The sequence below is a fragment of the Oncorhynchus mykiss genome, chromosome 1, assembly GCF_013265735.2.
Source record: "Oncorhynchus mykiss isolate Arlee chromosome 1, USDA_OmykA_1.1, whole genome shotgun sequence".
NCBI classification, from domain to species: Eukaryota; Metazoa; Chordata; class Actinopteri; order Salmoniformes; family Salmonidae; genus Oncorhynchus; species Oncorhynchus mykiss.
Window position 1 is genome coordinate 84,645,450 of NC_048565.1, and position 26,910 is coordinate 84,672,359.

Here is a 26,910-nt window from a genome sequence, read left to right on the forward strand (position 1 = left end):
ATCTAAAGACACTGAAGCAGCAAACTTTGTGGAAATTATTATTTGTGTCATTCTCAAAACTTTTGGCCATGACAGTGTTGTAACGATGTGCAAATGGTTAAAATACAAAAGGGAAAATAAATAAGCATAAATATGGGTTGTATTTACAATGGTCTTTGTTCTTCACTGGTTGACCTTTTCGTGTGGCAACAGGTCACACATCTTGCTGCTGTGATGGCACACTGTGGTCTTTCACCCAGTAGATATGGGAGTTTATCAAAATTGGGTTTGTGGATCTGTGTAATCTGAGAGAAATATGTGTCTTTTAATATGGTCATACATTTGGCAGGAGGTTAGGAAGTGTAGCTCAGTTTCCACCTCATTTTGTGGGCAGTGTGCACATGGCCTGTCTTCTCTTGAGATCCTGGTCTGCCTACAGCGGCCTTTCTCAATAGCAAGGCTATGCTCACTGAGTCTGTACATATTCAAAGCTTTCCTTAAGTTTGGGTCAGTCACAGTGGTCAGGTATTCTGCCACTGTGTACTCTCTGTTTAGGGCCAAATAGCATTCTAGTTTGCTCTGTTTTTTGTTAATTGTTTCTAATGTGTCAAGTAATTCTCTTTTTGTTTTCTCATGCTTTGGTTGGGTCTAATTGTTTTGCTGTCCTGGGGCGTCTGTTTGTGTTTGTGAACAGAGCCCCAGGACCAGCTTGCTAAAGGGACTCTTCTCCAGGTTCATCTCTCTTTAGGTGATGGCTTTGTTATGGAAGGTTTGGGAATTGCTTCCTTTTAGGTTGAAGCGCTCCCTCTCACTCTGTCTCACTCTCGTCTCCGTCTCTAGGATCTGGGTTTTGAGGAGGGGCAGAGCGTGTCTCTGCTGGAGCGATTCACCACTCTACAGGCTGTGCTGACCTCACCTGAGGCTTCTAGGGGTGAGGACACACACCACTGTGCAGGTTGTGCCAGTGGTATGGAAAAACATGCAATTTCTCTTCTTAAGCCTAGAGGGCAGCAATGTCAGGAAGTAGTCTAATTTAAATGACATGCGAAGGAAAGGGAACACATTTCTGAGCTATTGCTGAAATGTAGAAGATCATACATAATTTTTTTTGTGTGATATAATTCAGTTGTCTTCACTCTTTCCACAGTGGTGAGCCAGGATTCCTCATTGGGCTTGCCAGGGTAGGTGGATATTAGCCAATCTTGTTGACCCAATAAGGGTCAGGGGTCATGGCCCCAAATAGAAAAACATACATTTTTTATTTCCTTATTTGGTGTGGACAAGTATGTGTAACTTGATGCCTGTGGACATAAGTGATGTCTCTTCCCTGTTCTGCCTCTCTTCCTTCTCCAGGTCCCCGTGTGTGTCTCTCTGGGTGGGGAACGTGACCGCTGAGCTGACTGAGAAACACCTGTTGGACCTCTTTAAAACTTACGGGGAGATAGACAGCATACGAGTTCTCCACGAGCGGTTCTGTGCTTTCGTCAACTTCAAGAATGCCAACATGGCATCGCGGGCCATGGAGAAACTCAACGTCAGTGACCTTCATCAGATGCTGTGGCTTTTTTGTTTTTTATGTCTATATATGTTTTAAAACTCTTTATATTCTATTGATCTTAATGTATTAGTATGTGTTTCTCCCACAGGGCTACAGTATAGAGAACACAAGGTTGGTGGTTCGCTACCCAGACCATCGCAGCCAGAGGCTTCTGCCCATCCCCCTCAAGACCAGCCCCCCTGCATTGCAACAGACAGCTGCTGGGTAAGAAAACACCCCTTTAAAGCTGAGATCAGTGAAAGGTGAAATGGTTCTCCGCCCCCTCCCCACACACACACACACACAGGCGCTTGACCTAAAACTTCAAAAGGTGGAATAGTTATCCCTTACTTCTCCAGAGTCAGATGAACTCATTGATACCCTTTTTATGTCTGGATCCAGTATGAAAAAAGTTGGAGGTAGTTTTGCGAGCCAATGCTAATCAGCCTTAGTGCAATGACTGGAAGTCTATGGTATCTACTAGCATGCTAGCAGTTACTATAGACTTCCAGTCATTGTGCTAATGCTAGTTAGCAATTGCACACAGAGACATGCAAATGTATTCCACAAGTTAATCTTAGGGTTCAACCCAAAGAATGTAAGAGTGCCCTCTAGTGCCACCTTGCTGACTGTCTGCGCCACTATGTTAAAAATATTTCTTTGCCCTAGATTACAGGTGTTCAAAAACACAATCTCGGCACTGCCCCCCTTTGGGCCTCCCAAACAGCCGTACTCAACAGCATCATCTTGTTAAAAAATCCATATGAAAAGCCCTCATCTGACTAGGGAAGTAGAGAAAGGGCTTCATCTGACTCTGGTGAAGTAGAGAAAGGGCTTCATCTGACTAGGGAAGTAGAGAAAGGGCTTCATCTGACTCTGGGGAAGTAGAGAAAGGGCTTCATCTGACTCTGGGGAAGTAGAGAAAGGGCTTCATCTGACTCTGGGGAAGTAGAGAAAGGGCTTCATCTGACTCTGGGGAAGTAGAGAAAGGGCTTCATCTGACTCTGGGGAAGTAGAGAAAGGGCTTCATCTGACTCTGGGGAAGTAGAGAAAGGGTTTCATTGCCTAAACCATGAAGTAAAAAAATAAAGCAAGAGGAAATCTGTTGACAATGAGCTACGTCGCCCACTTTAACAGTTTGTATAATTTCATCCCAAAATCAAATTTTCGTAACCTTCTTGCCCCTTCTCCAGTCCCAGACGTTGTGGCCCAGTGAACGGAGACGAGTGTTACTTCTGGAGGACCACCGGCTGCCATTTTGGGGACAAGTGTCGCTACAAACACATTGCTGAACAGAGTGGCAAAGACAGGAAGCCCTGGCAGCCCTGAGCACCGTTTCAAATCGAATACATTTTTATTTGTCAAATGAACCCAATACAACTGGTGTAGACTTTACCGTGAAATGTTTCCTGCTCAATTCTGACCTTCTATAAAATTGGGACCCCGTTATGACGATGGACTCAATATTAAATGGACAGTGTAGGACTGTTGTTGTGATGGAGTAGAATGTTCAGACTAATAAAAATGTATGACAGCATAAGGAGTGCTATAATAGAAGAGCATTAGGACTGTAATAATGGACCAGAAGACATCAGCAGTCCCCCTTGACCACAGCTGGGCCTTTAGGCTTTGCATGGCAACGAACCTCAACACCTTGAAGCCTTAAAACCTTGCTAGCCTTACAGCTAGCCCTACGGCTGGCATCAGTTATCCCTATGGCTAACATCAGTACTATTGCTGTCTGGGGTTTGCTGTCTGGGGTTTGCGGCATAGGGAACTGGGCTCTCATCCTCATCTCCCATCCATGTCTCTCTCTTCCCATGCCAATACCACCAGACCAGAACGGACCAGGCCCGGCCATGCTCTCCACACCAAAGGACAACCAATAACCACCCGGACCACCACACCAAAGAACCAGCAGCCATCCAGCCTGCAGCAGATTCAACCTGATGTTTCAGTTCATCCCTAAGAAAGAGGTTCCTCCCTTCCACTCTGCCTTGGTGCTAAGTAACATGCCTCCTAAAATGGTCATGTTAGTTAGGCACCAAATGGAAATAAATGGACTGAAACAGAGAGCGACTACATGTATTTCTCCAATATGAAACACAAATGTTCCTTTTCCACACATTTTCAAACGTTTTCCTTGTCATGCCCTAATGAACATGGCCCAGGGCTTGCAATACAGTGGGCTATGGGCTCTGTGCTATTGGCTTTAGCTAAATGGGCCATTGCAATGTGTGAGTGGAGCAGAGAGGTGTACAACCAATTTAACAGAGAACCTTGTTTTTCAATGCATTAACCCATGTTTCATTTTACCACTGTACCTGATGGCAAACTCCAAATCGGTTGGGTGATTTTGACACTTAGAACTGACACCAACTTTTTTTCTATGTTAGGGTTTGTTTAAAGTTTAGTTCGCCAGCCCTTAAAATATCTGGAAAATAAGCATCTTGTTTGTAAAATGAACCAAATATGTTTTTTGCTCTCTGTTTCAATCTACCCTCTCTAGACCTTGCACCTTCTCAATGTGTCCCATTTAAAGGAAAGTGTCACTGAATGTCTGTAGGCAAGACCGAAGCTTGAGGGTACATCTCAGCAGTCTAAAGTTGCTAGCTGAAGCTATGTAAGACCAAGCTAGCTGCGTCTTTGGTTTATAGCTGTCTGATTTTACTAATGGTACAGTAGGAGGTTGCTTTTCAGGAATGGGTTCACCACTTTGCAGTAAAGCCCTCTTAGGCTCTTCTCACACTATCGTTTGTCCCTGCAGCGTTAGGCTGTCATTCTGTCCCTGTGTCATTTTTAAGCTGTCGAGCTGTCCGAGTGAGGGTGACACTCAACTCAGTAGGGGAGAGGCTTTGGACACGGAACTACACCTACTTCCCCATTTTTGTGTTCCTCTTTAGATTTTCACCACTCTGGAGGCCCAAGGCTTCCATTCAGTATTTAGTCTGAACCAAAGAATGCTTGTAGACAACCAAAGGCTGTCTGCACTGGCAATACGTGTAAGCTGTTTCTTTATTCTGTCACTCAAGCCTTCAAATGTAAATGGATAACTTCTCAGAGACCCAGTGAATCAAAACAAGCCTCTCGTGGTGAGGAGCTGTAGCTGCCACTAGAAATGGAAAAGTTATTTTTCTTAGTCCACACTACTCTATATCTCAAACTGTGTGTACAGACGAGTGCAGGCTATTTATTTGTGTATTTATATGTATATTTGCTTTACCTGTGAGACCATAGTGGTTGGTTGGTATATGATTCAAATGATGACTCACCAGACGCTAGAACTTTCTGGGCCGGTTTGTAGTAGTACAATGGATATTCTCCATTGAAGTGATTTTTAGTCCAGGACTAAGCTTAGTCTGGGAAATCAGCCCGATCTGTTTAGTAACTGTTGAGAGAAAGAATTGTTATTAAATGTGGTGGGAGTTTCTGCTTTTTTTTGTGGTTGCCTGGTTTTCAGCCTCGTAGAGATTGGTCAAAGAAATCAGAACTTCATATTAGGATAAAGTCACATGAGAAAACACTATACTATTATCTTTAAAAGACTCGCAGAAGTGTGTTTTCTTAGTTCAGTGATCCCAAGTACACAGTATTCACTAATTTGGGCAAATGCATGTTTTATGAGTTTGATAGAAATTAATAATAAAGTATTTATGTGCGAATGCCAGTTTTCTCTCTAGTCCCAATTTCAGGAGAAAGTGTTTTTTAATGACTATGTACTCCCCAAAACTTAACTCAAGCAATGTAATCTCTGTTCATTCCAAATTGACAAAATATTTTAAATGTGTGAAAGTCTGCCAAAGAGTCCTTTTGTACATAATATATTCATTCAAATAATTTCAGCCTCTCAGTCAATTTTTCTGTTTTCTTCCTGCCGTTATGGTATACAGTGCATTAAGAACCCTTGAATATTTCTTAATTTTGTTACGTTACAGCCTTATTCTATAATTTATTTAAAATAAATACAAATATAATAAATCTACACACAATACCCTACAATGACAAAGCAAAAACAGGTTTTTAGAATGTTTAGCTGATTTATAACATAAAAAGACACCGTATTTGCTATGAGACTCTAAATTGAGCTCAGGGGCATCCTGTTTCCATTGATCATCCTTGATGTTTCTACAACTTGATTGGAGTCCACCTGTGGTAAATTCAATTGATTGGACATGATTTGGAAAGGCGCACACACCTGTCTATATAAAAATCCCACAGTTGACAGTGCATGTCAGAGCAAAAACCAAGCCACGAGGTTGAAGGAATTGTCCATCGAGGCACAAATCTGGGGAAAGGTACCAAAACATTTCTTCAGCATTGAAGGTCCCCAAGAACACAGTGGCCTCCATTAATACATGGAAGAAGACTTCCTACAGCTGGCTGCCTGACCAAACTGAGCAATTGGGGGAGAAAGGCCTTGATCAGGGAGGTGACCAACAACCTGATGGTCACTCTGACAGAGTTCCTCTGTGGAGATGTGAGAAACTTCCAGAAGGACAACCAACTCTGCAGCACTCCACCAATCAGGCCTTTATGGGAGAGTGGCCAGACGGAAGCCACTCCTCAGTTAAAGGCACATGACAGCCCGCTTGGAGTTTGCCAAAAGTCTCCTAAAGGACTCTCAAACCTTGATTAACAAGATTCTCAGGTCTGATGAGACCAAGATTGAATTATTTGGCCTGAATGCCAAGCGTCATGTCTGGAGGAAACCTGGCACCATCCCTATGGTGAATCATGGTGGTGTCAGCATCATGCTGTGGGGATGTTTTTCAGCGGCAGGGACTGGGAGACTTGTCCAGATCGAGGAAAAGATGAACGGAGCAAAGTACAGAGATCCCAGGACAAGTCTCTGAATGTTCTTGAGTGGCCCAGCCAGAGTCCGGACTTGAACTTGATCAAACATCTCTGGAGAGACCTGAAAATAGCTGAGCAGCGAGGCTCCCCATCAAACCTGACCGAGCTTGAAGGATCTGAACACTATCCAGATGCGCTGTATGTTAACCAGTGGAGTCATCCTCCCCACACAAGTACACACCCTATTATATTCACTGTATTCATGGCACCACACAACTGTCCTATTCTTGTACATATTCTGCACTTGTGGTTATTTATCAACTATAAAATATGGTTATGCAGACCACTGAAGGTAAGTGTGCTTGTCTGTGTGGAGAGGTACAGTGAGGCGGAGAAAGCCATGCACAGGTGCTGAAGGTGGATAAAGACTGTGAGGAGGCTGTCAACGATCTCTTCAACTGCAAAGTCTTACAGCTTATGGTAAACACACAGATGACTGATGATAGTGGGTAAGGAAGTAAAATCAGCAAAAAAAGAAATGTCTCTTTTTCAGGACCTTGTCTTTCAAAGATAATTTGTAAAAATCTAAATAACACAGCACCAGCTGTGCTACCAGAGACTAGGTTCACGCCCAGGCTCTGTCATAACCGACCGGGAAGTCCGTGGGGCGACGCACAATTGGCCTAGCGTCGTCCGGGTTAGGGAGGGTTTTGCCGGTAGGGAAATCCTTGTCTCATCGCGCACCAGCGACTCCTGTGGCGGGCCGGGCGCAGTGCGCGCTAACCAAGGTTGCCAGGTGCACAGTGTTTCCTCCGGCACATTGGTGCGGCTGGCTTCCGGGTTGGATGCGCGCTGTGTTAAGAAGCAGTGCGGCTTGGTTGGGTTGTGTATCGGAAGACGCATGACTTTCAACCTTCGTCTCTCCCGAGCCTGTAAGGGAGTTGTAGCGATGAGACAAGATAGTAGCTACTAAAAACAATTGGACACCACGAAATTGGGTAAGAAATTCAACAAAAAACACACACACAAAAAAAATAGCTTCACAGGTCTTCATTGTAAAGGGTTTAAACACTATTTCCCATGCTTGTTCAATGAACCGTAAACAATTAATGAACATGCACCTGTGGAGCGGTCGTTAAGATACTAACAGCTTACAGACGGTGGGCAATTAAGGTCACAGTTATGAAAACTTAGGACATTAAAGAGGCCTTTCTACTGACTCTGAAAAACACCAAAAGAAAGATGCCCAGGGTGCCTGCTCATCTGTGTGAACATGCCTTAGGCATGCTGCAAGGAGGTGTCATGACGTTGGCCTGGGGGTAGGTTTATGACAGTCATAAATACCTCTTCCCCCCTTTTTCCTCTCTCTACCCTACTGATGTTACATTTGCCAAACCCTTGGTTAACATAGAGATTCTGGGAACATCAGAAGGTGGGGGGAAATGAACCATATTCTGGTAATCCGACCAATTGAACATATGCGGTGGTACTTAATGAATATGATGTCAGTTGTCATCTGAGACATTCTCATCAATTGATAAGATGACAAACTCTACAGTGGAAAGTACACATCAGAGTTATCGGATTCAAATGGAATTGTTGTTCAAATTAAATGTTTGAATATGAAATTATTCGTGATGGGATGAAATGTGATTTTAGCTTCTAAAATGTGAGATTTGGATTTTCTGCTCAATCAGTGGCCCGTCCCTGGGAAGGGGCATGGGCTATACAACTTTTCAAACAAGCCCTCCTCTCCCTTCCTATATAAAGCCTTGACGACAATATAACCTTCTGTTCCGAGGATATGAAGACGACGGTCCGATGTCAGAATGGTTCAGAGAATAACTACAGAACGAAGCCAACATCAGCGTGAGCTTTGGTTGCGAATGGTATGAACTTTGAACTCTTATTCACTACAGAAGTGATACCTCCTAGCCATTGAGTTATCAACAGCAGCTGCAAACGCAGGTTAGGAAGGAACAGACAGAGTATCCCGTTTACCACACAACAACGTTACTACAATGTATCCAATTTACCAGCAGAGACATTCTTCAAAGGACTCGGTTGGGCAACACGGCCTTCCATCTACCACCAACCTACCGAAGCGCAGCTCAGAGTAAATATTTGTTGCATTTTCCTTTTCCAAATGAGCGGTAATTTAGAATGCATAAGATACTGTATTTACGATAGCACAGCTTCGCCCTTTGTTCCTCAGTCTTCCCGCTCTTTCACTCAAACCCAGCCCTTTTCTTTTGTGTAACCAGCTGTCATATCTGATCCGCCCGCTACAGACGTTTTCCTTTATGACGTAATTTGTAACCAAGTTATGATTTAATTATGTGTATGTGTAATTCTGTGTGATTAGTTAGGTATTTAGTAAATAAATAATTAAACCCAATTTTGTATTGCTGATTCAACTTGTTAGACAGGGGTCATGCAGATAACCAAGAATTTACAACTTTCAGATGAGACTGAATTGAGGTGAGGATTAATATTGACTGCTATTGATGTAAAATATTACTAGGTCTTTAAGAGTTTATTTGGAAGATAACAGCTCTATAAATATTATTTTTCGTGGTGCCCCGACTCTCTAGTTAATTACATTTACATGATTAGCTCAATCAGGTAATATTAATTACGGAAAAATAATTTTATAGAATAGCATGTCATTTCACTTAATCCGGCATAGCCAAAGACACGACAGAGGCATGAGGACTGCAGATGTGGCCAGGGCAATAAATTGTAATGTCCGTCCTGTGAGACTCCTAAGACAGCACTACAGGGAGACAGGACGGACAGCTGATCGTCCCCACAGTGGCAGACCACATGTAACAACACATGTACAGGATCGATACATCCGAACATCGCACCTGCGAGACAGGTACAGGATGGCAACAACAACTGTCCGAGTTACACCAGGAACGCACAATCCCTCCATCAGTGTTCAGACTGTCCGCAATATGCTGAGAGTGGCTGGACTGAGGGCTTGTAGGCCTGTGGTAAGGCAGGTCCTCACCAGACATCACCGCTAACAACGTTAGCTGTCGCTGGACCAGACAGGACTGGCAAAAAGTGCTCTTCACTGCAGAGTTGCGGTTTTGTCTCACCAGGGTGATGGTCGGAGGAATGAGCATTATACCGAGGCCTGTACTCTGGAGCAGGATCGATTTGGAGGTGGAGGGTCCGTCATGGTCAGGGGCGGTATGTCACAGCATCATCGGACTGAGCTTGTTGTCATTGCAGGCAATCTCAACACTGTGCGTTACAGGGAAGACTCCTCCCTCATGTTGTACCCTTCCTGCAGGCTCATCCTGACATGACCCTCCAGCATGACTGCCACCAGCCATATTGCTCGTTCTGTGCATGATTTCCTGCACAACAGGAATGTCAGTGTTCTGCCATGGCCAGCGAAGAGCCCGGATCTCAATCCCATTGAGCACAGTTGGGACTTGTTGGATCGGAGGGTGAGGGCTTGGGCCATTCACCCCAGAAATGTCCGGGAACATGGAGGTGCCTTGGTGGAAGAGTGGGGTAACATCTCACAGCAAGAACTGGAAAATCTGGAGCAGTCCATGAGGAGGAGATGCACTGCAGTACTTAAAGCAGCTGGTGGCCACTCCAGATACTGACTGTTACTTCTGATTTTGACCCCCCCCCCCTTTGTTCAGGGACACATTATTCAATTTATGTTAGTCACATGTCTGTGGAACTTGTTCAGTTTATGTCTCAGTTGTTGAATCTTGTTATGTTCATACAAATATTTACACGTTAAGTTTGCTGAAAATAAACGCAGTTGACAGTGCTAGGTCCTTTCTTTTTTTGCTGAGTTTATTTTATGTTCGCAGAGTGTGGTTTAGCTTGCTAAACACCAGGGGGCGTAGTATAATCTATTAATACTAAACTCCACACAAACTGAAGGGAGAGTGAGCGTTTATATATAACTTGTATATTTAGTTTTCCAGAAAAGACATTGACATTTTGGTTTAAGTCACTCCTGTGACACTCACTATACGAATTCAGAGCTGCTGATGATCAGATGTGCTATATGGTGGCCATATCATCACAGCAAGATAAGCAAGATAAAAGTGTATGGTGGTTAGTATGCGTGATGGAGGATGGATTGTGTGTGTGTGTGTGTTTGTCACAGATAAAAGTTTATTGTGGTTAGTATGTGAGGTGGATGCAGTAGGGAGTATGTAACCACTAGCCAGGTGGAGAAGGATAGACATACAGATTACAGTATTGTTAAAAGCATGGGGGAAATCAACTGCAAACCCTAATTCCATTTTTTTTTAAACAAAGGTGTGCGTGTGTATGCTTTTGTGTATCTGAAAGAGCGAGAGAGAGCATGTATTTCTGGCCTGCCTTGGCTGATTGTGGCTAAGGGCAGAGCAGGGCCGGGCTGCGTAATTAGAGAGGTGGAGATGGCGAGAGAGCTCAGCCACAGCAACTATACTCTTAAAAACTGTGTGTGTCTCTCGCTCTCTCTTTCTCACTCTCTCACACACACACACACACTCTGCAACCTCCTCTTCCAATCTTTAGGTCAGGCACATTAGCTACACATACACTGCTCACACAGTCTGTTCCTCTTGGTCTTCACAGATGTTTCTCTCTCTTTATCTCTCTCTTTATGTATTTCTGAGCACCTCCAAGATGTATGATACCTACTAATGGTCTAGTTACTTTAGACAGAGACGAAAGTAGGGAGGTTGGTTGGGGAGGATGGGTGGGCGTAATCTGTGACCGTCTAGCAATCAAAGATTGCATGTTCGAGTCACGTCGGTGACAACAGTAGCATTTTAGCTAACCTTTCCCCTAACCCTTATTCTAAACTTAACCCAATTCACCTAACTTGCTACCTAAATGACCTAACCTTTGTCATTGTAGCTCTAACCTTAACTGTAAATTATCCTAACCATTGTTGTTAGTTCCCTTAACTGCTAACATAAATTCTTCCTGTCATTTTCCTTTGTTGTCATAGCGCAACAAGCAACGTGGTATCAGAGAAAGATGTATAATACTATACGTCCTTCAAAATGTATCATGAGTTATTAATCCAATTTGTAAGCTATTTTGTGACTAGGTAAGACGTATGAAACTATACATCCTATAAATCGTATGACATTTTACGACCGCTATTCCATTCATAATGTAACCTAGCGTAGCGTAATATATAATACGAAAGGGAGTGTCGCAGATTAACATACAGAATAATACGAACTGCCCTGAGTCCCCGTTGCTCTGTGTCGTCCAGTGTGATCTCTCGTAGCCTTGCGTTGGGTGTCCCGGACATGTATATTTGGCTGCTTTCCCTATCCCTATTTTCCTATCTCTCTGATAGGGGCCTGTTCTTCCAGTGTGATCTCTCTGATAAACCTCTCTGATAAACTATTTAGATTTTAGTGGCCAAAATGTAAAGTGTGCCTGGGCTAGAGTAACACATTAAGGCCTATCTCTTGCATTTCAAAAATATTAAAAAACGCATGTTTTTTCTGTGTATTATCTTTACCAGATCTAATGTGTTATATTCTCCTACATTCATTTCACATTTACACAAAGTTGAAAGTGTTTCCTTTCAAATGGTATCAATAATATGCAGATCCTTGCTCCAGATCCTGAGCGAGAGGCAGTTAGATTTGGGTATGTCATTTCAGGTGAAAACTGAAGAGGTTTTAATTAAGTACATTTTAGCAATCCCATTTACTTTTGATACCTAAGTATATTTAAAACCAAATACTTTTAGACTTTTACTCAAGTAGTATTTTACTGAGTGACTTTTACTTGAGTCTTATTCTATTAAGATATCTTTACTTTTACTCAAGTATGACAATGTAGTACTTTTTCCTCCCCTGCTGCTACGTTAGGTTGTTCCGGTGTTGGTTTTACCGGCCATGCAGGGAGGGACCGCCACTCAAGCATCCAGTCTCACACACCCTGTCCCGGCCTGCCTGGCTGGCACAAACAACTAGATTGCTGGTTCTAGATTCACACAGTCACAGAGACATGCATGCAGCAGGCACGTGCACACACACACCCTACCCTAGGCGGCATGTGGTCTTAGAATGAGGGCTTGCAGTTGATTTTTTCCCACGCATTCAATATTACTGTAATCTACGTTTATCTTTCTCCCCCTGGTTAGTGGTTACACATTCTCCCTGCTGCATCCATCCTTCACCACACATCCTAACCACTGAGTTTTTATCTTTGACACACACACACACACACACACACACAGACACACACACAGACACACACACAGACACATCGACTAAAACGGAATCAAAAATATACTGAAAAAATATATAAACTCAACATGCAACAATTTCATAGATTTTTACTGAGTTACAGTTCATATGAGGAAATCAGTCAGTTGAAATACTTTCATTAGGCCCTAATCTATGGATTTCAAATGACTAGAATACAGATATGCATCTGTTGGTCACAAAATTGGCCTCAGGATCTTGTTACAGTATTTTTGTGCAATGAAATTGCCATCTATAAAATGCAATTGTGTTCATTGTCCGTAGCCCATACCATAACCCTACAGCCACTATGGGGCACTCTGTTCACAATGTTGACATCAGCAAACCGCTCACCCACACAAAGTCATACATGTGGTTTGTGGTTGTGAGGCCGGTTGGACATACTGCCAAATTCTCTAGAATTGTGGCATTGTGTGACAAAACTGCACATTTTAGTGGCCTTTTATTGCCCCAGCACAAGGTGTACCTGTGTAATGATCATGCTGTTTAATCAGCTTCTTTATATTCCACACCTGTCAGGTGGATGGGTTATCTTGGCAAGGGAGAAATACTCATAGGGATGTAAACATTTGTGCACAAAATTTGAGAGAAATAAGCTTTTTGGCATACAGAAACCTTCTGGGATCTTTTATTTCAGCTCATGAAACATGGGACCATCAATTTATATTTTGTTCAGTGTTCAGTAGATCACGGTTGTGTTCATTAGGGCATGCAATGGAAAATGTTTTACAATGGAAACAAATGTTTTTTGTGTGAAATTTATATGAAAACATATCTGTTTTATAAATATTTTAGAAATCTGTAGAGCCATGCCATCTGTGTCTACCTGTGAATTTACGGTCATCGCCGATGAGAATATGAATCCTATGAATACACCCTGTCCTTCTCAAAATGGAGCTCTGAGGTTTGTGCTTGCACTGAAATACCTTTATCAACACAGCAGTCAGGGGCAGAATATTCCAGGTGGCTAATTCTGTAAGAAATCAAATAAACACCTTTCCAACAAGCAGACAAACAAACCTGGACACCTGGAGGAGGGACCAAATAGGCACCAAATAGAAGAACATTTACTGAAACAGGTAGGGACTGTGGGACTTCTTATCGGAAATGCCCAATAGGAAACACAAAGAACGTTTGTTTCCATTGCAAAACGTTTTAAAACATTTTCCATTGCATGGCCTAATGAACACAACCGTGATCTACTGAACACTGAACTGATCCCAGAACAGACTAACTTGCTGTATTACATATAGAAGCCATAAAGACATGCTGTATGTCATGCAGTGTAAGGGTGAAAGCTAATATACAAATTAGTTCTAGAAAATGTATCATTCATGACGTATAAAGACACATGATGATTGACTGAACAATCCCCTGGAGATGTCTCCCTTGGAAACGACATGCATAGTCTTAGATACAGAAGATATAAGCCTACTACACTGTATAAAAGACAACAGCTGTGATTCCAATTGTCTATCAAAACCTTGCAATTTGAAGTCAAAGAGTCAAACAACAGCTTTTTATTCTTCCTGCTTTATCAGAAAATTGCGGCCACACTTAGGTAAACAGTGAAGTGAGGGCAAGTGACCTTAGAAATCCCCCTCTCACGTATCACACGTTCCTCACTGGTGCTATACCCTCATCAATACTCCCATCTCTGACTACCACCCTTACACTAGCAGAGAGAGAGAGAGAGAGAGAGACAAGGAGGCTGGGCCTATTTTAAAACACTGGTTTGCGGTTGGGCTCAACAAGGAAATATATACCCTGTGGTTTACGCAGCTTCTTTGGGATACTTGGAACTTGACATTTTGGAACTATTCCTGACATAGCAACTTCCTGTTGGTAGCATTTACACAACACACACACACACAGACTTACATAATGTTGGCCTCCTCGAAGACTTGTTGTGTAAAACATTCTGGACCGAGGTTGTGTAAAGGCAACCGTCAGCCTATCAGAGAAGAGAATTTGATGGTGTCACTAGCAGAAACATGTGACTCTAAATGTGAATGATTTGATGATTAGGTTCATTCACTCATGTATTAATTCATTAATTCATGACACATAATCAGTCTTGAATGTACAGGACATATACGCTCTCATGTTGAATTATTTGAATGGTTAAATTGATTAATACATTCAAAGGACAGACACTGATTCTTCTTTCATGTCAAAGGTATTACCCCAGTATTTCATTATGTTTCTGTGATAAAACGTTTGGATTGTTTTTGACATTATTAAGATAGGATTCTATCTCTCCTCCCTGTAGAGACAACAGTGCCATGCTGTCAATACAGAACATGGAGGAGGGAATACTTTTGCATTAGTTGAACCCATTAAGAAGGCGTAAGACATCATTTACAGTCATTCAACCTGGATGTTTTTGTTTGAAAGATTACTCAGATCCACCCACTGTTGACTCTCCTCCCGTACTGCAGATTGTTATTTTATTAATGTGATCGTGAAAAATCAAGGATACAAACTGAACTGTTTCATCACTTTACCGTCTATCAAGTGAGATTTGTCTCCCTGTGAGTTTATAGGAGATGCAGTGGGTTGTGAGAGGAGACTTTATTTGTTACATGTGACTACATTTTATCTCTATTGGTACAAGAGATGTGTGGGATTATGTACAACAGTGAAATTATACACAGACAGTATCTGAAAACAGATCATTATTTCCCAACAGCACCATTTAAAATGCACACACACCCCAAACTATGTTTATAGTTAAATCAAAATGCAATTAAACAATTGTGTGTGTGTGTGTGTGTGTGTGTGTGTGTGTGTGTGTGTGTGTGTGTGTGTATGTGTGTGTATGTGTGTGTGTGTGTGTGTGTGTGTGTGTGTGTGTGTGTGTGTATGTGTGTGTGTGTGTGTGTGTGTGTGTGTGTGTGTGTGTGTGTGTGTGTGTGTGTGTGTCAGCATTTCTGAGTGAGCAGGAAAATTCTTAAAAAGAGAGAGAGAAGAAATGTGGGAGGGAATGAGGGAGGCAGGAGAAGAAAGAGAAAGATTGACCAGAGACCTCATCTAGCAGGCACACTTCCTTACTCAGTCACTCTCTCCTCTCCCGGTCTGGGACGTGTAGGACAGCTGTGTCTGTAGCTTTCTATCAGGTGAGTCCATCCTCCTTACTCAGTCGCTCTCTCCTCTCCCGGTCTGGGACGTGTAGGACAGCTGTGTCTGTAGCTTTCTATCAGGTGAGTCCATCCTCCTTACTCAGTCGCTCTCTCCTCTCCCGGTCTGGGACGTGTAGGACAGCTGTGTCTGTAGCTTTCTATCAGGTGAGTCCATCCTCCTTACTCAGTCGCTCTCTCCTCTCCCGGTCTGGGACGTGTAGGACAGCTGTGTCTGTAGCTTTCTATCAGGTGAGTCCATCCTCCTTACTCAGTCACTCTCTCCTCTCCCGGTCTGGGACGTGTAGGACAGCTGTGTCTGTAGCTTTCTATCAGGTGAGTCCATCCTCCTTACTCAGTCACTCTCTCCTCTCCCGGTCTGGGACGTGTAGGACAGCTGTGTCTGTAGCTTTCTATCAGGTGAGTCCATCCTCCTTACTCAGTCACTCTCTCCTTTCCCGGTCTGGGACGTGTAGGACAGCTGTGTCTGTAGCTTTCTATCAGGTGAGTCCATCCTCCTTACTCAGTCACTCTCTCCTCTCCCGGTCTGGGACGTGTAGGACAGCTGTGTCTGTAGCTTTCTATCAGGTGAGTCCATCCTCCTTACTCAGTCGCTCTCTCCTCTCCCGGTCTGGGACGTGTAGGACAGCTGTGTCTGTAGCTTTCTATCAGGTGAGTCCATCCTCCTTACTCAGTCACTCTCTCCTCTCCCGGTCTGGGACGTGTAGGACAGCTGTGTCTGTAGCTTTCTATCAGGTGAGTCCATCCTCCTTTTTGTTTGTATTTTATTTCACCTTTATTTAACTAGGCAAGTCAGTTAAAAACCCATTCTTATTTTCAATGACGGCCTAGGAACAGTGGGTTAACTGCCTGTTCAGGGGCAGAAGGACAGATTTGTACCTTCTCCTGCTCTTTTATTCTCATTTTATTCCCTTTTTATTGACCTTGCAGTGCTTTTGATGTATAAATCAAATACACATTTTCAGAGAAATATATTTAGTCTAGGTAACTTATGTTAAGTTGACATGTTGGCTTTTATCTGGTTGTGTCTTCTCATACAGGGATGAGCAGGTAGTTAAACATGAGTGGTTGCTTCTTTCTGGATTAGTTGATTAAAGAATAAACATGATTTGATGAACATCAACCTCATCCATTTTTTAAAGATGACGTTTCATTCAAATGCGGAATTTTGTTCCAAATGTAATTATCATCATTTATGATAATAGCTCTATTCTGTATTCTGATATGTAATTACACAAAGAAAGTTATGGCTTCTGTGCAACTCAATGTGATCTAGTGTATTCTCATGTGTTTCTGAGGATACAGTGAATGTCTCATTTGTGGAGTTATTTAGTCGATTTATAGTTTTATGCAATTCTGTCCGTCCTTCTGCCTGTCTGACTGCCTGTCTCGCTGTGTCTGTGAAGGGGTGAAATACATTTCAATAGCTCCAGGGTGATACTTGTACATATCTGGGGCTGAAAGAACTTAAGAACTGAAATATTTCTAGACTAATTATATGTCTATGTGAAATGCAACCATGGTTCTGTGGTTGAACTTCAGATTTTAATGTCTGGAACGACAAATCCGGCTCATATCAGACTGGTTTCTATCAGGTCCTCTTCATTGTATCTGTAAACTTTGGATTAAGCTTATTTTTATGTTGTTCAAATGTATTTTGAGAGCGAGAGAGAGACTAACCTGTCCACTTACCTGTAGCCTACCTGTCTTCCAGCTCTGAATAGGACAGAATAGGCCAACTCTGTCCAGATGATGTCAGTATTGGCCTGTTTGAAGATAGCCATCTCTCTCTCACTCCCTTACAATTCCACTGCTGGTTATGAGCCAAAATAATGCCTCTTCTTTTAGGGTAGCAAAATATTGAATTGGGATGAATCATCTCTCAATAAAATACTATTGATCACACTATTAAAATCTACTCAATTAATAAACAGCTGATTACCTTCAGTCAATTATGTTGATGACTCTACTAACCCAATTCTCTCTCTCTCTCTCTCTCTCCTGGACGATATTCCATACACAGACATGATGCATCGCATCTTCCTCATCTGCTTGAGTTCTCTGCTCCTCCTCCTCTTCCTCTCCTCCTCCGCGCTTTCGGAACCCCGCCGATGGTCGTCATCCTCACCAAGCAGCAGGACCGCGCGCGCTCCGGTTTCCAAGGTGCGCCTGGCGGGAAACTTCGCCCGGGGACTGAACGAGGGTCGCGTGGAAGTGCTTCACAACAGCACGTGGGGGACGGTGTGTGATGACGAAGTGGATATCAAACTAGCCAAAGTCGTCTGCCGCGAGCTGGGCTTTCAGACCGGCATCACGTGGGCGCACAGTGCCAAATATGGAGAGGGTGATGGTAAGCGTTCCAGAGCAGTTGTTGCATTTTTGCAATGATCAAAACGTATCTTTATTTCTGTAATGTAATACAGATAATATACTCTTTAAAATCGAAAGGTACATTAAAAGAAGACAGTCAGCTTCCATTATTTTTATATGGCTGTCAGATGTTAAAGGGATAGTTCACCAAAATTACAAAATTACACAAATGACAAAATTACCCTGTAAGCAGTCTATGAACAACATATGACAGGAATTCATGCTTTAATTTCCCTGTCACTGTTTCCACTTGCTAACGTTTTAGCATTTGTTGCACTAATCCCATTCAAGTCATTGGACCGATATTAGCATTTTTCATGCATCATGTCCGAATCATCTGAAAGTATCAAACATTTCTTGTGAAGCTTAACAAAGTCAGTTATAGATAATATGAACATGATGTGCAGAAAAAGCTCATATCGATCTGTGGGATTTGTGCCACAAATTCTAAAAGGTTAGGATGTGGAAACAGAACCAGGGAAACTAAACCAAAGCATGGATTGCTGTCATTCCTCATCCATAGACTGCTTACATGGTAAGGAAGCCAATACATAATTGAGTAATTTGGGTGAACTTTAGTCCATAGGCCTATCTTTCCAATTCTGTGAAGAGGGCGCCTGCATTCTAACTAAAATTCAGTTCCTAAACCTTTCAGTTTCTAAAGCACTTGACTTTTACTGGCAGGCATGATTAGTAAATAGACATTTCACAACAGCAGTAGCCTATCCCAGGATAGGATGGCAGCGCTAGACAGCTAGCCTAGCTACTGCCATGTCGGTTCACTCACCCTTCCCTTTAATTGTAATTTAAAGTTGGAAATAAAGCATGTCTATAAAACAAGGCAAGTGTAGCACATCGCTGGCAGGGCAAGGCTGTCATTACTCTAAAACAAATGTTCCTCTCAGGCCGTATATTGCCACGCCAGCCTGCCAGGCAGCGACTGTAATGAGGAGTGCAGTGAAGTCCCATAAGTTTTCTTTGTGTCTTTATGATGGTGGCAGGCTCAGCTCATTCACTGCAGGGTTATTTTGGTGATGTAATTGGTGATGTAAACTTGGGTGTTGGAGGCCTACAGAAGCTGGGGAGACAGGCTCCCAGTCCCACAGTTGAGTGTTAGAAGCCTACAGAAGCTGGGGGGACAGACTCCCAGTCCCACAGTTGGGTGTTGGAGGCCTACAGAAGCTGGGGAGACAGGCTCCCTAGTCCCACAGTTGGGTGTTGGAGGCCTACAGAAGCTGGGGAGACAGGCTCCCTAGTCCCACAGTTGGGTGTTGGAGGCCTACAGAAGCTGGGGAGACAGGCTCCCTAGTCCCACAGTTGGGTGTTGGAGGCCTACAGAAGCTAGGGAGACAGGCTCCCAGTCCCACAGTTGGGTGTTGGAGGCCTACAGAAGCTGGGGAGACAGGCTCCCAGTCCCACTGTTGGGTGTTGGAGGCCTACAGAAGCTGGGGAGACAGGCTCCCTAGTCCCACAGTTGGGTGTTGGAGGCCTACAGAAGCTGGGGAGACAGGCTCCCTAGTCCCACAGTTGGGTGTTGGAGGCCTACAGAAGCTGGGGAGACAGGCTCCCTAGTCCCACAGTTGGGTGTTGGAGGCCTACAGAAGCTGGGGAGACAGGCTCCCTAGTCCCACAGTTGGGTGTTGGAGGCCTACAGAAGCTAGGGAGACAGGCTCCCAGTCCCACAGTTGGGTGTTGGAGGCCTACAGAAGCTGGGGAGACAGGCTCCCAGTCCCACTGTTGGGTGTTGGAGGCCTACAGAAGCTGGGGAGACAGGCTCCCTAGTCCCACAGTTGGGTGTTGGAGGCCTACAGAAGCTGGGGAGACAGGCTCCCAGTCCCACAGTTGGGTGTTGGAGGCCTACAGAAGCTGGGGAGACAGGCTCCCAGTCCCACAGTTGGGTGTTGGAGGCCTACAGAAGCTGGGGAGACAGGCTCCCAGTCCCACTGTTGGGTGTTGGAGGCCTACAGAAGCTGGGGAGACAGGCTCCCAGTCCCACAGTTGGGTGTTGGAGGCTTACAGAAGCTGGGGAGACAGGCTCCCAGTCCCACAGTTGGGTGTTGTAGGCCTACAGAAGCTGGGGAGACAGGCTCCCAGTCCCACTGTTGGGTGTTGGAGGCCTACAGAAGCTGGGGAGACAGGCTCCCAGTCCCACAGTTGGTTGTTGGAGGCCTACAGAAGCTGGGGAGACAGGCTCCCAGTCCCACTGTTGGGTGTTGGAGGCCTACAGAAGCTGGGGAGACAGGCTCCCAGTCCCTCAGTTGGGTGTTGGAGGCCTACAGAAGCTGGGGAGACAGGCTCCCTAGTCCCACTGTTGGGTGTTGGAGGCCTACAGAAGCTGGGGAGACAGGCTCCCAGTCCCACAGTTGGGTGTTGGAGGCTTACAGAAGCTGGGGAGACAGGCTCCCAGTCCCACAGTTGCATCTTATTACTGTATATGGCATATTTACGGGCACATTTTTATCAAATGTGGCTATCAATTATTATATCAGTGAAGGAATGAATAAAGGGATGGATGATTCAATCAGTCAATCAGTCAATACTTGAATCCGTCCAACCACAATGACAAGTAGATGTCCATATCCGATAATAACCCTGTTTCCCGCGTCCCCAGGTCCTATCTGGATGGACAACGTGCGTTGTGACGGCACAGAGAAGACTGTGAAAGACTGTAAACATAACGGCTGGGGTGTCAATGATTGCAAGCACTCTGAGGACCTTGGCGTGGTCTGCAGTCCGGAGCGACGACTGGACCAGGTCACGGGGTCACGTATTGGTCAGTCAGTGGCCCTGCGTCCGGATGTCAGCGTCTCGCCCCAGTGGCAAAGCATCCTGGCCAGCCGCAGTAACCCCCGACAGGCCCATCATGGGAACGGACACCCTCCAGAGAGGCCCAGCCAGAGACAGCACCACTACAACCCGGTAGGTAGCATTGCACCTTATACTCTCTATCCCTGCTACCGCTAGTAGTAAAGTAGACGTAACCTGAGACAACATCTATACAAACTGGTAAGCAGCTACAGTGGGCACCACCAACTCTATAACTCTGGTACTTGCTAATGTCTGGTATTTGCTGATCAACCACCGATACTGCCAATGCCAATCAATTAACCAATCAATCTATATATTTACTGTCCCAGTTGGAAATTATTCACTTAAGTCATTTGAATTTGAAAGTGTCCTTGATCAAACTTTTTTACAGCAAATTTTTAAATCCCCATCCCCTCAGTATTCCAGCAAGGTGCGTATCCAGGAGGTGCGTCTGCGGCCCATCCTGATGCACACTAAGAAGCGGGCCCTGATCACTGAGGGCGTGGTGGAAGTGAAGCATGCTGGGAGATGGAGGCAGGTGTGTGACCTGGGCTGGAACCTCAACAGCAGCAGAGTGGTGTGTGGAATGCTGGGGTTCCCTGAGGCAGAACTACACAACGAAAGAACATACAAGTAAATAACCCACTCCATTCAGCCCTGCAGATTCAGAGATTCAGAGTGTTTAATAGTCACATGTTCAGGGTTACAGGTGTGATTGTTGTTCAGATTCAGTGTTTAATAGTCACATGTTCAGGGTTACAGGTGTGATTGTGGTTCAGATTCAGTGTTTAATAGTCACATGTTCAGGGTTACAGGAGGGATTGTTGTCCAGATTCAGTGTTTAATAGTCACATGTTCAGGGTTACAGGTGTGATTGTTGTTCAGATTCAGAGTTTAATAGTCACATGTTCAGGGTTACAGGAGGGATTGTTGTTCAGATTCAGTGTTAAATAGTCACATGTTCAGGGTTACAGGAGGGATTGTTGTTCAGATTCAGAGTGTTTAATAGTCACATGTTCAGGGTTACAGGTGGGATTGTTGTTCAGATTCAGTGTTTAATAGTCACATGTTCAGGGTTACAGGAGGGATTGTTGTCCAGATTCAGTGTTTAATAGTCACATGTTCAGGGTTACAGGAGGGATTGTTGTTCAGATTCAGTGTTTAATAGTCACGTGTTCAGGGTTACAGGAGGGATTGTTGTTCAGATTCAGTGTTTAATAGTCACATGTTCAGGGTTACAGGTGGGATTGTTGTTCAGATTCAGTGTTTAATAGTCACATGTTCAGGGTTACAGGAGGGATTGCAGGGTACAGTGAGCTACAACATCTAGGATTAAGGGAAATATATATATATATATGTATTTTTTTTTTAACCTTTATTTAAACTAGGTAAGTCAGTTAAGAACACATTCTTATTTACAGTAACAGCATAGGAACAGTGGGTTAACTGCCTGTTCAGGGGCAGAACGACAGATTTTCACCTTTTTACCAGCTCGGGGATTCGATCTAGCAACCTTTCAGTTATTGGCCCAACTCTCTAACCACTAGGCTCCCTGCTCTAACCACTAGGCTACCTGCTCTAACCACTAGGCTACCTGTTCTAACCACTAGGCTACCTGCTCTAACCACTAGGCTACCTGCTCTAACCACTAGGCTACCTGTTCTAACCACTAGGCTACCTGCTCTAACCACTAGGCTACCTGTTCTAACCACTAGGCTACCTGCTCTAACCACTAGGCTACCTGCTCTAACCACTAGGCTCCCTGCTCTAACCACTAGGCTCCCTGCTCTAACCACTAGGCTACCTGCTCTAACCACTAGGCTCCCTGTCTCTAACCACTAGGCTCCCTGCTCTAACCACTAGGCTCCCTGTCTCTAACCACTAGGCTCCCCGCTCTAACCACTAGGCTCCCTGCTCTAACCACTAGGCTACCTGTTCTAACCACTAGGCTACCTGTTCTAACCACTAGGCTCCCTGCTCTAACCACTAGGCTACCTGCTCTAACCACTAGGCTACCTGTTGTAACCACTAGGCTACCTGCTCTAACCACTAGGCTACCTGTTCTAACCACTAGGATACCTGTTCTAACCACTAGGCTACCTGTTCTAACCACTAGGCTCCCTGCTCTAACCACTAGGCTACCTGCTCTAACCACTAGGCTACCTGTTCTAACCACTAGGCTACCTGTTCTAACCACTAGGCTACCTGTTCTAACCACTAGGCTCCCTGCTCTAACCACTAGGCTCCCTGTCTCTAACCACTAGGCTCCCTGTCTCTAACCACTAGGCTCCCTGCTCTAACCACTAGGCTCCCTGTCTCTAACCACTAGGCTCCCTGTCTCTAACCACTAGGCTCCCTGCTCTAACCACTAGGCTACCTGTTCTAACCACTAGGCTCCCTGCCACCCCAAAATAATGGAAATGGTAATAAACCCCCCCCCCCCCCAATATAAATATAAATAGCACTATATACATCATAACAACTGTAGCAGTGATGAATAAAGAAATGTCCATTGGGGTGGAAGCAGAGTAAAGACTGTTGAGGGAGTGGGGAGAATGACCATAGCAAATAGTTGGAAGGTGTAGGGGGTGGTTTTCGGACAGGGCTGAGGTTTTGTCCGGATGTACATGTCCTCATGTGTATGGTATTCATATTAGGAAGTCTCTCAGTTGTCAGACAAAACGTCCTCAGTTGTCAGACTCACTCACTTACTCACTGACACACTGACTCACTGACACACTAACACACTGACTCACTGACTCACTGACATACTGACTCACTGACTCACTCACTCACTCACTCACTCACTCACTCACTCACTCACTCACTCACTCACTCACTCACTAACACACTGACTCATGACACACTGACACACTGACTCACTGACACACTGACACACTGACTCACTGACTCACTGACACACTGACACACTGACTCACTGACTCACTGACACACTGACTCACTGACACACTGACACACTGACTCACTGACTCACTGACTCACTGACACACTGACACACTCATGGACACACTGACTCACTGACACACTGACTCACTGACACACTGACTCACTGACACACTGACTCACTCACTCACTCACTCACTCACTCACTCACTCACTCACTCACTCACTCACTCACTCACTAACACACTGACTCACTGACACACTGACTCACTGACACACTGACACACTGACCCACTGACTCACTGATACACTGACACACTGACTCACTGACTCACCGACACACTCACGGACACACTGACTCACTGACACACTGACTCACTGACTCACTGACACACTGACTCACTGACACACTCACTCACGGACACACTGACTCACTGACACACTGACTCACTGACACACTGACACACTCACTCACTGACTCACTGACTCACTGACACACTCACTCACGGACACACTGACTCACTGACACACTGACACACTGACTCACTGACACACTCACTCACTGACACACTGACACACTGACACACTGACTCACTGACACACTGACTCACTGACTCACTGACTCACTGACTCACTGACACACTCACTCACGGACTCACTGACACACTGACACACTGACACACTGACTCACTGACACACTCACTCACTGACACACTGACACACTGACACACTGACACACTGACTCACTGACACACTGACTCACTGACTCACTGACACACTGTCTCACTCACTCACCGACCTAACTGTACTTCCTCTGACCCTGTGGAAATCAGTGGTATTAGGAAGGTTTAGCTTAGAACCGAGGGAGAACCAAGCATTAGCACGACTATTTCTGTCCCATCATGAATGAAAGTCCTCTGTCCAGACTGTCATGGACATCCTACTGTAATTATTTCCTAATGGTTTTGTCCTGTGTGACTCAAAGTGGAGACATTCATTCTCCATATAGGCTGCAGCTACTGTAGCTTGCCCCGTGTGTGTGTGTGTGTGTGTGTGTGTGTGTGTGTGTGTGTGTGTGTGTGTGTGTGTCTGTGTCTGTGTCTGTGTCTGTGTCTGTGTCTGTGTCTGTGTGTGTGTGTGTGTGTGTGTGTGTGTGTGTGTGTGCGTGCGTGCGTGCGTGCATGCATGACTGAACTGACCATAACATCTGTTCTGATTCCTGTATCTGTTTAAAGAGAGAGCTACTGTTTTAGCCATTTCCTCACTAGACCTTTCCCTGTCATGTTACATTCAAGTGAGGGGAGTTTCAAGACTGGATTGGTACATTTTCAGAGGTGATTAATTCCAATGAGATATTTAGCTCCATAATGGCACCGTGGAAGACAGAGGCCCTACCTAGGCTCATAGCCAGTATACTGGAATTGTAAGGGAGACGAGAGAGAAACAGGACAAGGTTGGTGTAGTCTGAAGAACTTCAGAAGAATTCATAGGCAGTTGAATTCTGTTGGCCTCTTGTTTTTAAACCTGTGAGGTCACAGAAACAATGTTCAAAGAAGGAGGAATGAAAGAAAGGAAAAAAGATGACAACAGAAGAAGAAGAAGAAAAATAAAGTAGGGAATAAATAAATAGACTGAGAGTGGATATATTCAGGACTATTTGTCTGTTTGTTTTGACAAGTACATGTGGTCCAATGGCCGTGTCCGAAATCTGTCTTGCCTATTATTATTATTGTACGGGACATTTACATTATAGTCATTTAGTTGACGCTCTTATTCAGAGACTTACAGGAGCAATTAGGGTTAAGTGCCTTGCGACCTTTCACCCCTTCTTTACTGCTCGTTCATTTGGGTACAGCTTGTCACCTCAGCTAATTATAGGCTGCTGTCAAACCCACATGGATCTGACAAGACGACTCCTCCTCAATAGTGTTCAGATAATTCTTCTACATGAAAAGACTAAATAAGTATGACATCAAGACACTTAAATCATACAACATTTTCGAAATATCAAATACTATAAAACATTCTATTTTTGAAAACCTAAAATGCCTACTTTTTAGAACGCAAGTAAAGATATTTGGCCATTATCTTTTCAGAGTTCAAACCGCCAGTTTGTTTTTCTGTCAGTATGTTTCATTCTCAGTTGAGTAAATAACAAGGCATTTGGGACGGCAGTGGTTGCTTTCTATTTTAATTCAGTTGGGTCTCTGTGTCCTAGGGTTGACCTGGTGTTGTGTTCCGAAGGGACAAACGAGAGAACACATCTGGAAACGCACAACAAAAAGGGACTTTCTCATTGGCTAAATTCCATCTGTTTCAAAGCGTTTTCTGTAATCGCGTGCCTACTGAACTGTACCCCAGTGTTTGTGTGCCTGCTGGTCCAGCTAGTGAAAGCTTTATACCTGGCACCACATCACTCTGATATGACCCAGAAAGGCCAGATCGTTTTTTTTTATACCTCAGATTAGACAGACATGTTTAAAGTCTGTATAGTTTATTAAGGCCAGTTTTGCTATTTTATAGCTTTGTTCTCATGGATTTTATTAGTATTTTAGTCCTGGTTGGTTGATCATTTAAGACACTACAGTTTTTATGTGTAGCCCAATATCCCACATTCTAAAATAGAATGAGTGATTGACTTACTGATGATTGATTGATTTTAACATGGCTTAAAGGTGCAGTCTGTAACTTTGATAATTATCACATTCGTCCAAGAACCTAAATGAAAATATAATTTATTTCACAGAAAATGAAAGTTACTGTAGTCCTAACCCAGTAGAACCCAATTAGGACTGGCATGACCTGGCATGAATTGACCTACAGTAGCTTGTTCAGACAGTCTCTAGTCCATTCTTAGAAAGCTCAAACGAGACCAGAGCATATGGCTCCTGTCCCCTCCTGGCTCTTGTCCATGTCTACTGGTCTGGATGAGACCCTGGAGATGTTGTAATTGTAGGTTGGGCAGTACTGAGGCTCTCCAGGTTTCTGCCCTGCTTGCCGCCAGAGAAAAAACACCCCAATTATAGCTGTGTGTGTGTGTCTGTCTGTTGATGGCTGTAAGTGCTTGTGTGTGTGTGTATGCATGCATCCTGTGTGTGTGTGTGTGTGTGTG

General features: G+C 44.2%; 2 protein-coding genes across 5 annotated transcripts in view; both read left to right on the top strand.

Annotated features, from left to right (window-relative positions):
• The window catches only part of LOC110531174 (stress-induced-phosphoprotein 1), a 36,837-nt gene extending 31,479 nt beyond the window's left edge, over positions 1-5,358 (top strand). For all 4 annotated transcript variants that reach the window (XM_021614420.2, XM_021614431.2, XM_021614425.2 and 1 more), the window contains exons 11-15: positions 820-910; positions 1,127-1,160; positions 1,333-1,513; positions 1,626-1,741; positions 2,710-5,358. In XM_021614420.2, the coding sequence (XP_021470095.2) occupies positions 820-910; positions 1,127-1,160; positions 1,333-1,513; positions 1,626-1,741; positions 2,710-2,845 (558 nt within the window). In that variant the 3' untranslated portion in view covers positions 2,846-5,358. The remainder of the gene's footprint in view (positions 1-819; positions 911-1,126; positions 1,161-1,332; positions 1,514-1,625; positions 1,742-2,709) is intronic.
• Positions 5,359-15,577: 10,219 nt separating this feature from the next.
• The window catches only part of LOC110532845 (lysyl oxidase homolog 4), a 44,948-nt gene continuing 33,615 nt past the window's right edge, over positions 15,578-26,910 (top strand). The window contains exons 1-4 of the mRNA XM_036987532.1: positions 15,578-16,451; positions 17,740-18,066; positions 20,698-21,005; positions 21,313-21,527. Coding sequence (XP_036843427.1) covers positions 17,742-18,066; positions 20,698-21,005; positions 21,313-21,527 — 848 coding nt within the window. The 5' untranslated portion in view covers positions 15,578-16,451; positions 17,740-17,741. The remainder of the gene's footprint in view (positions 16,452-17,739; positions 18,067-20,697; positions 21,006-21,312; positions 21,528-26,910) is intronic.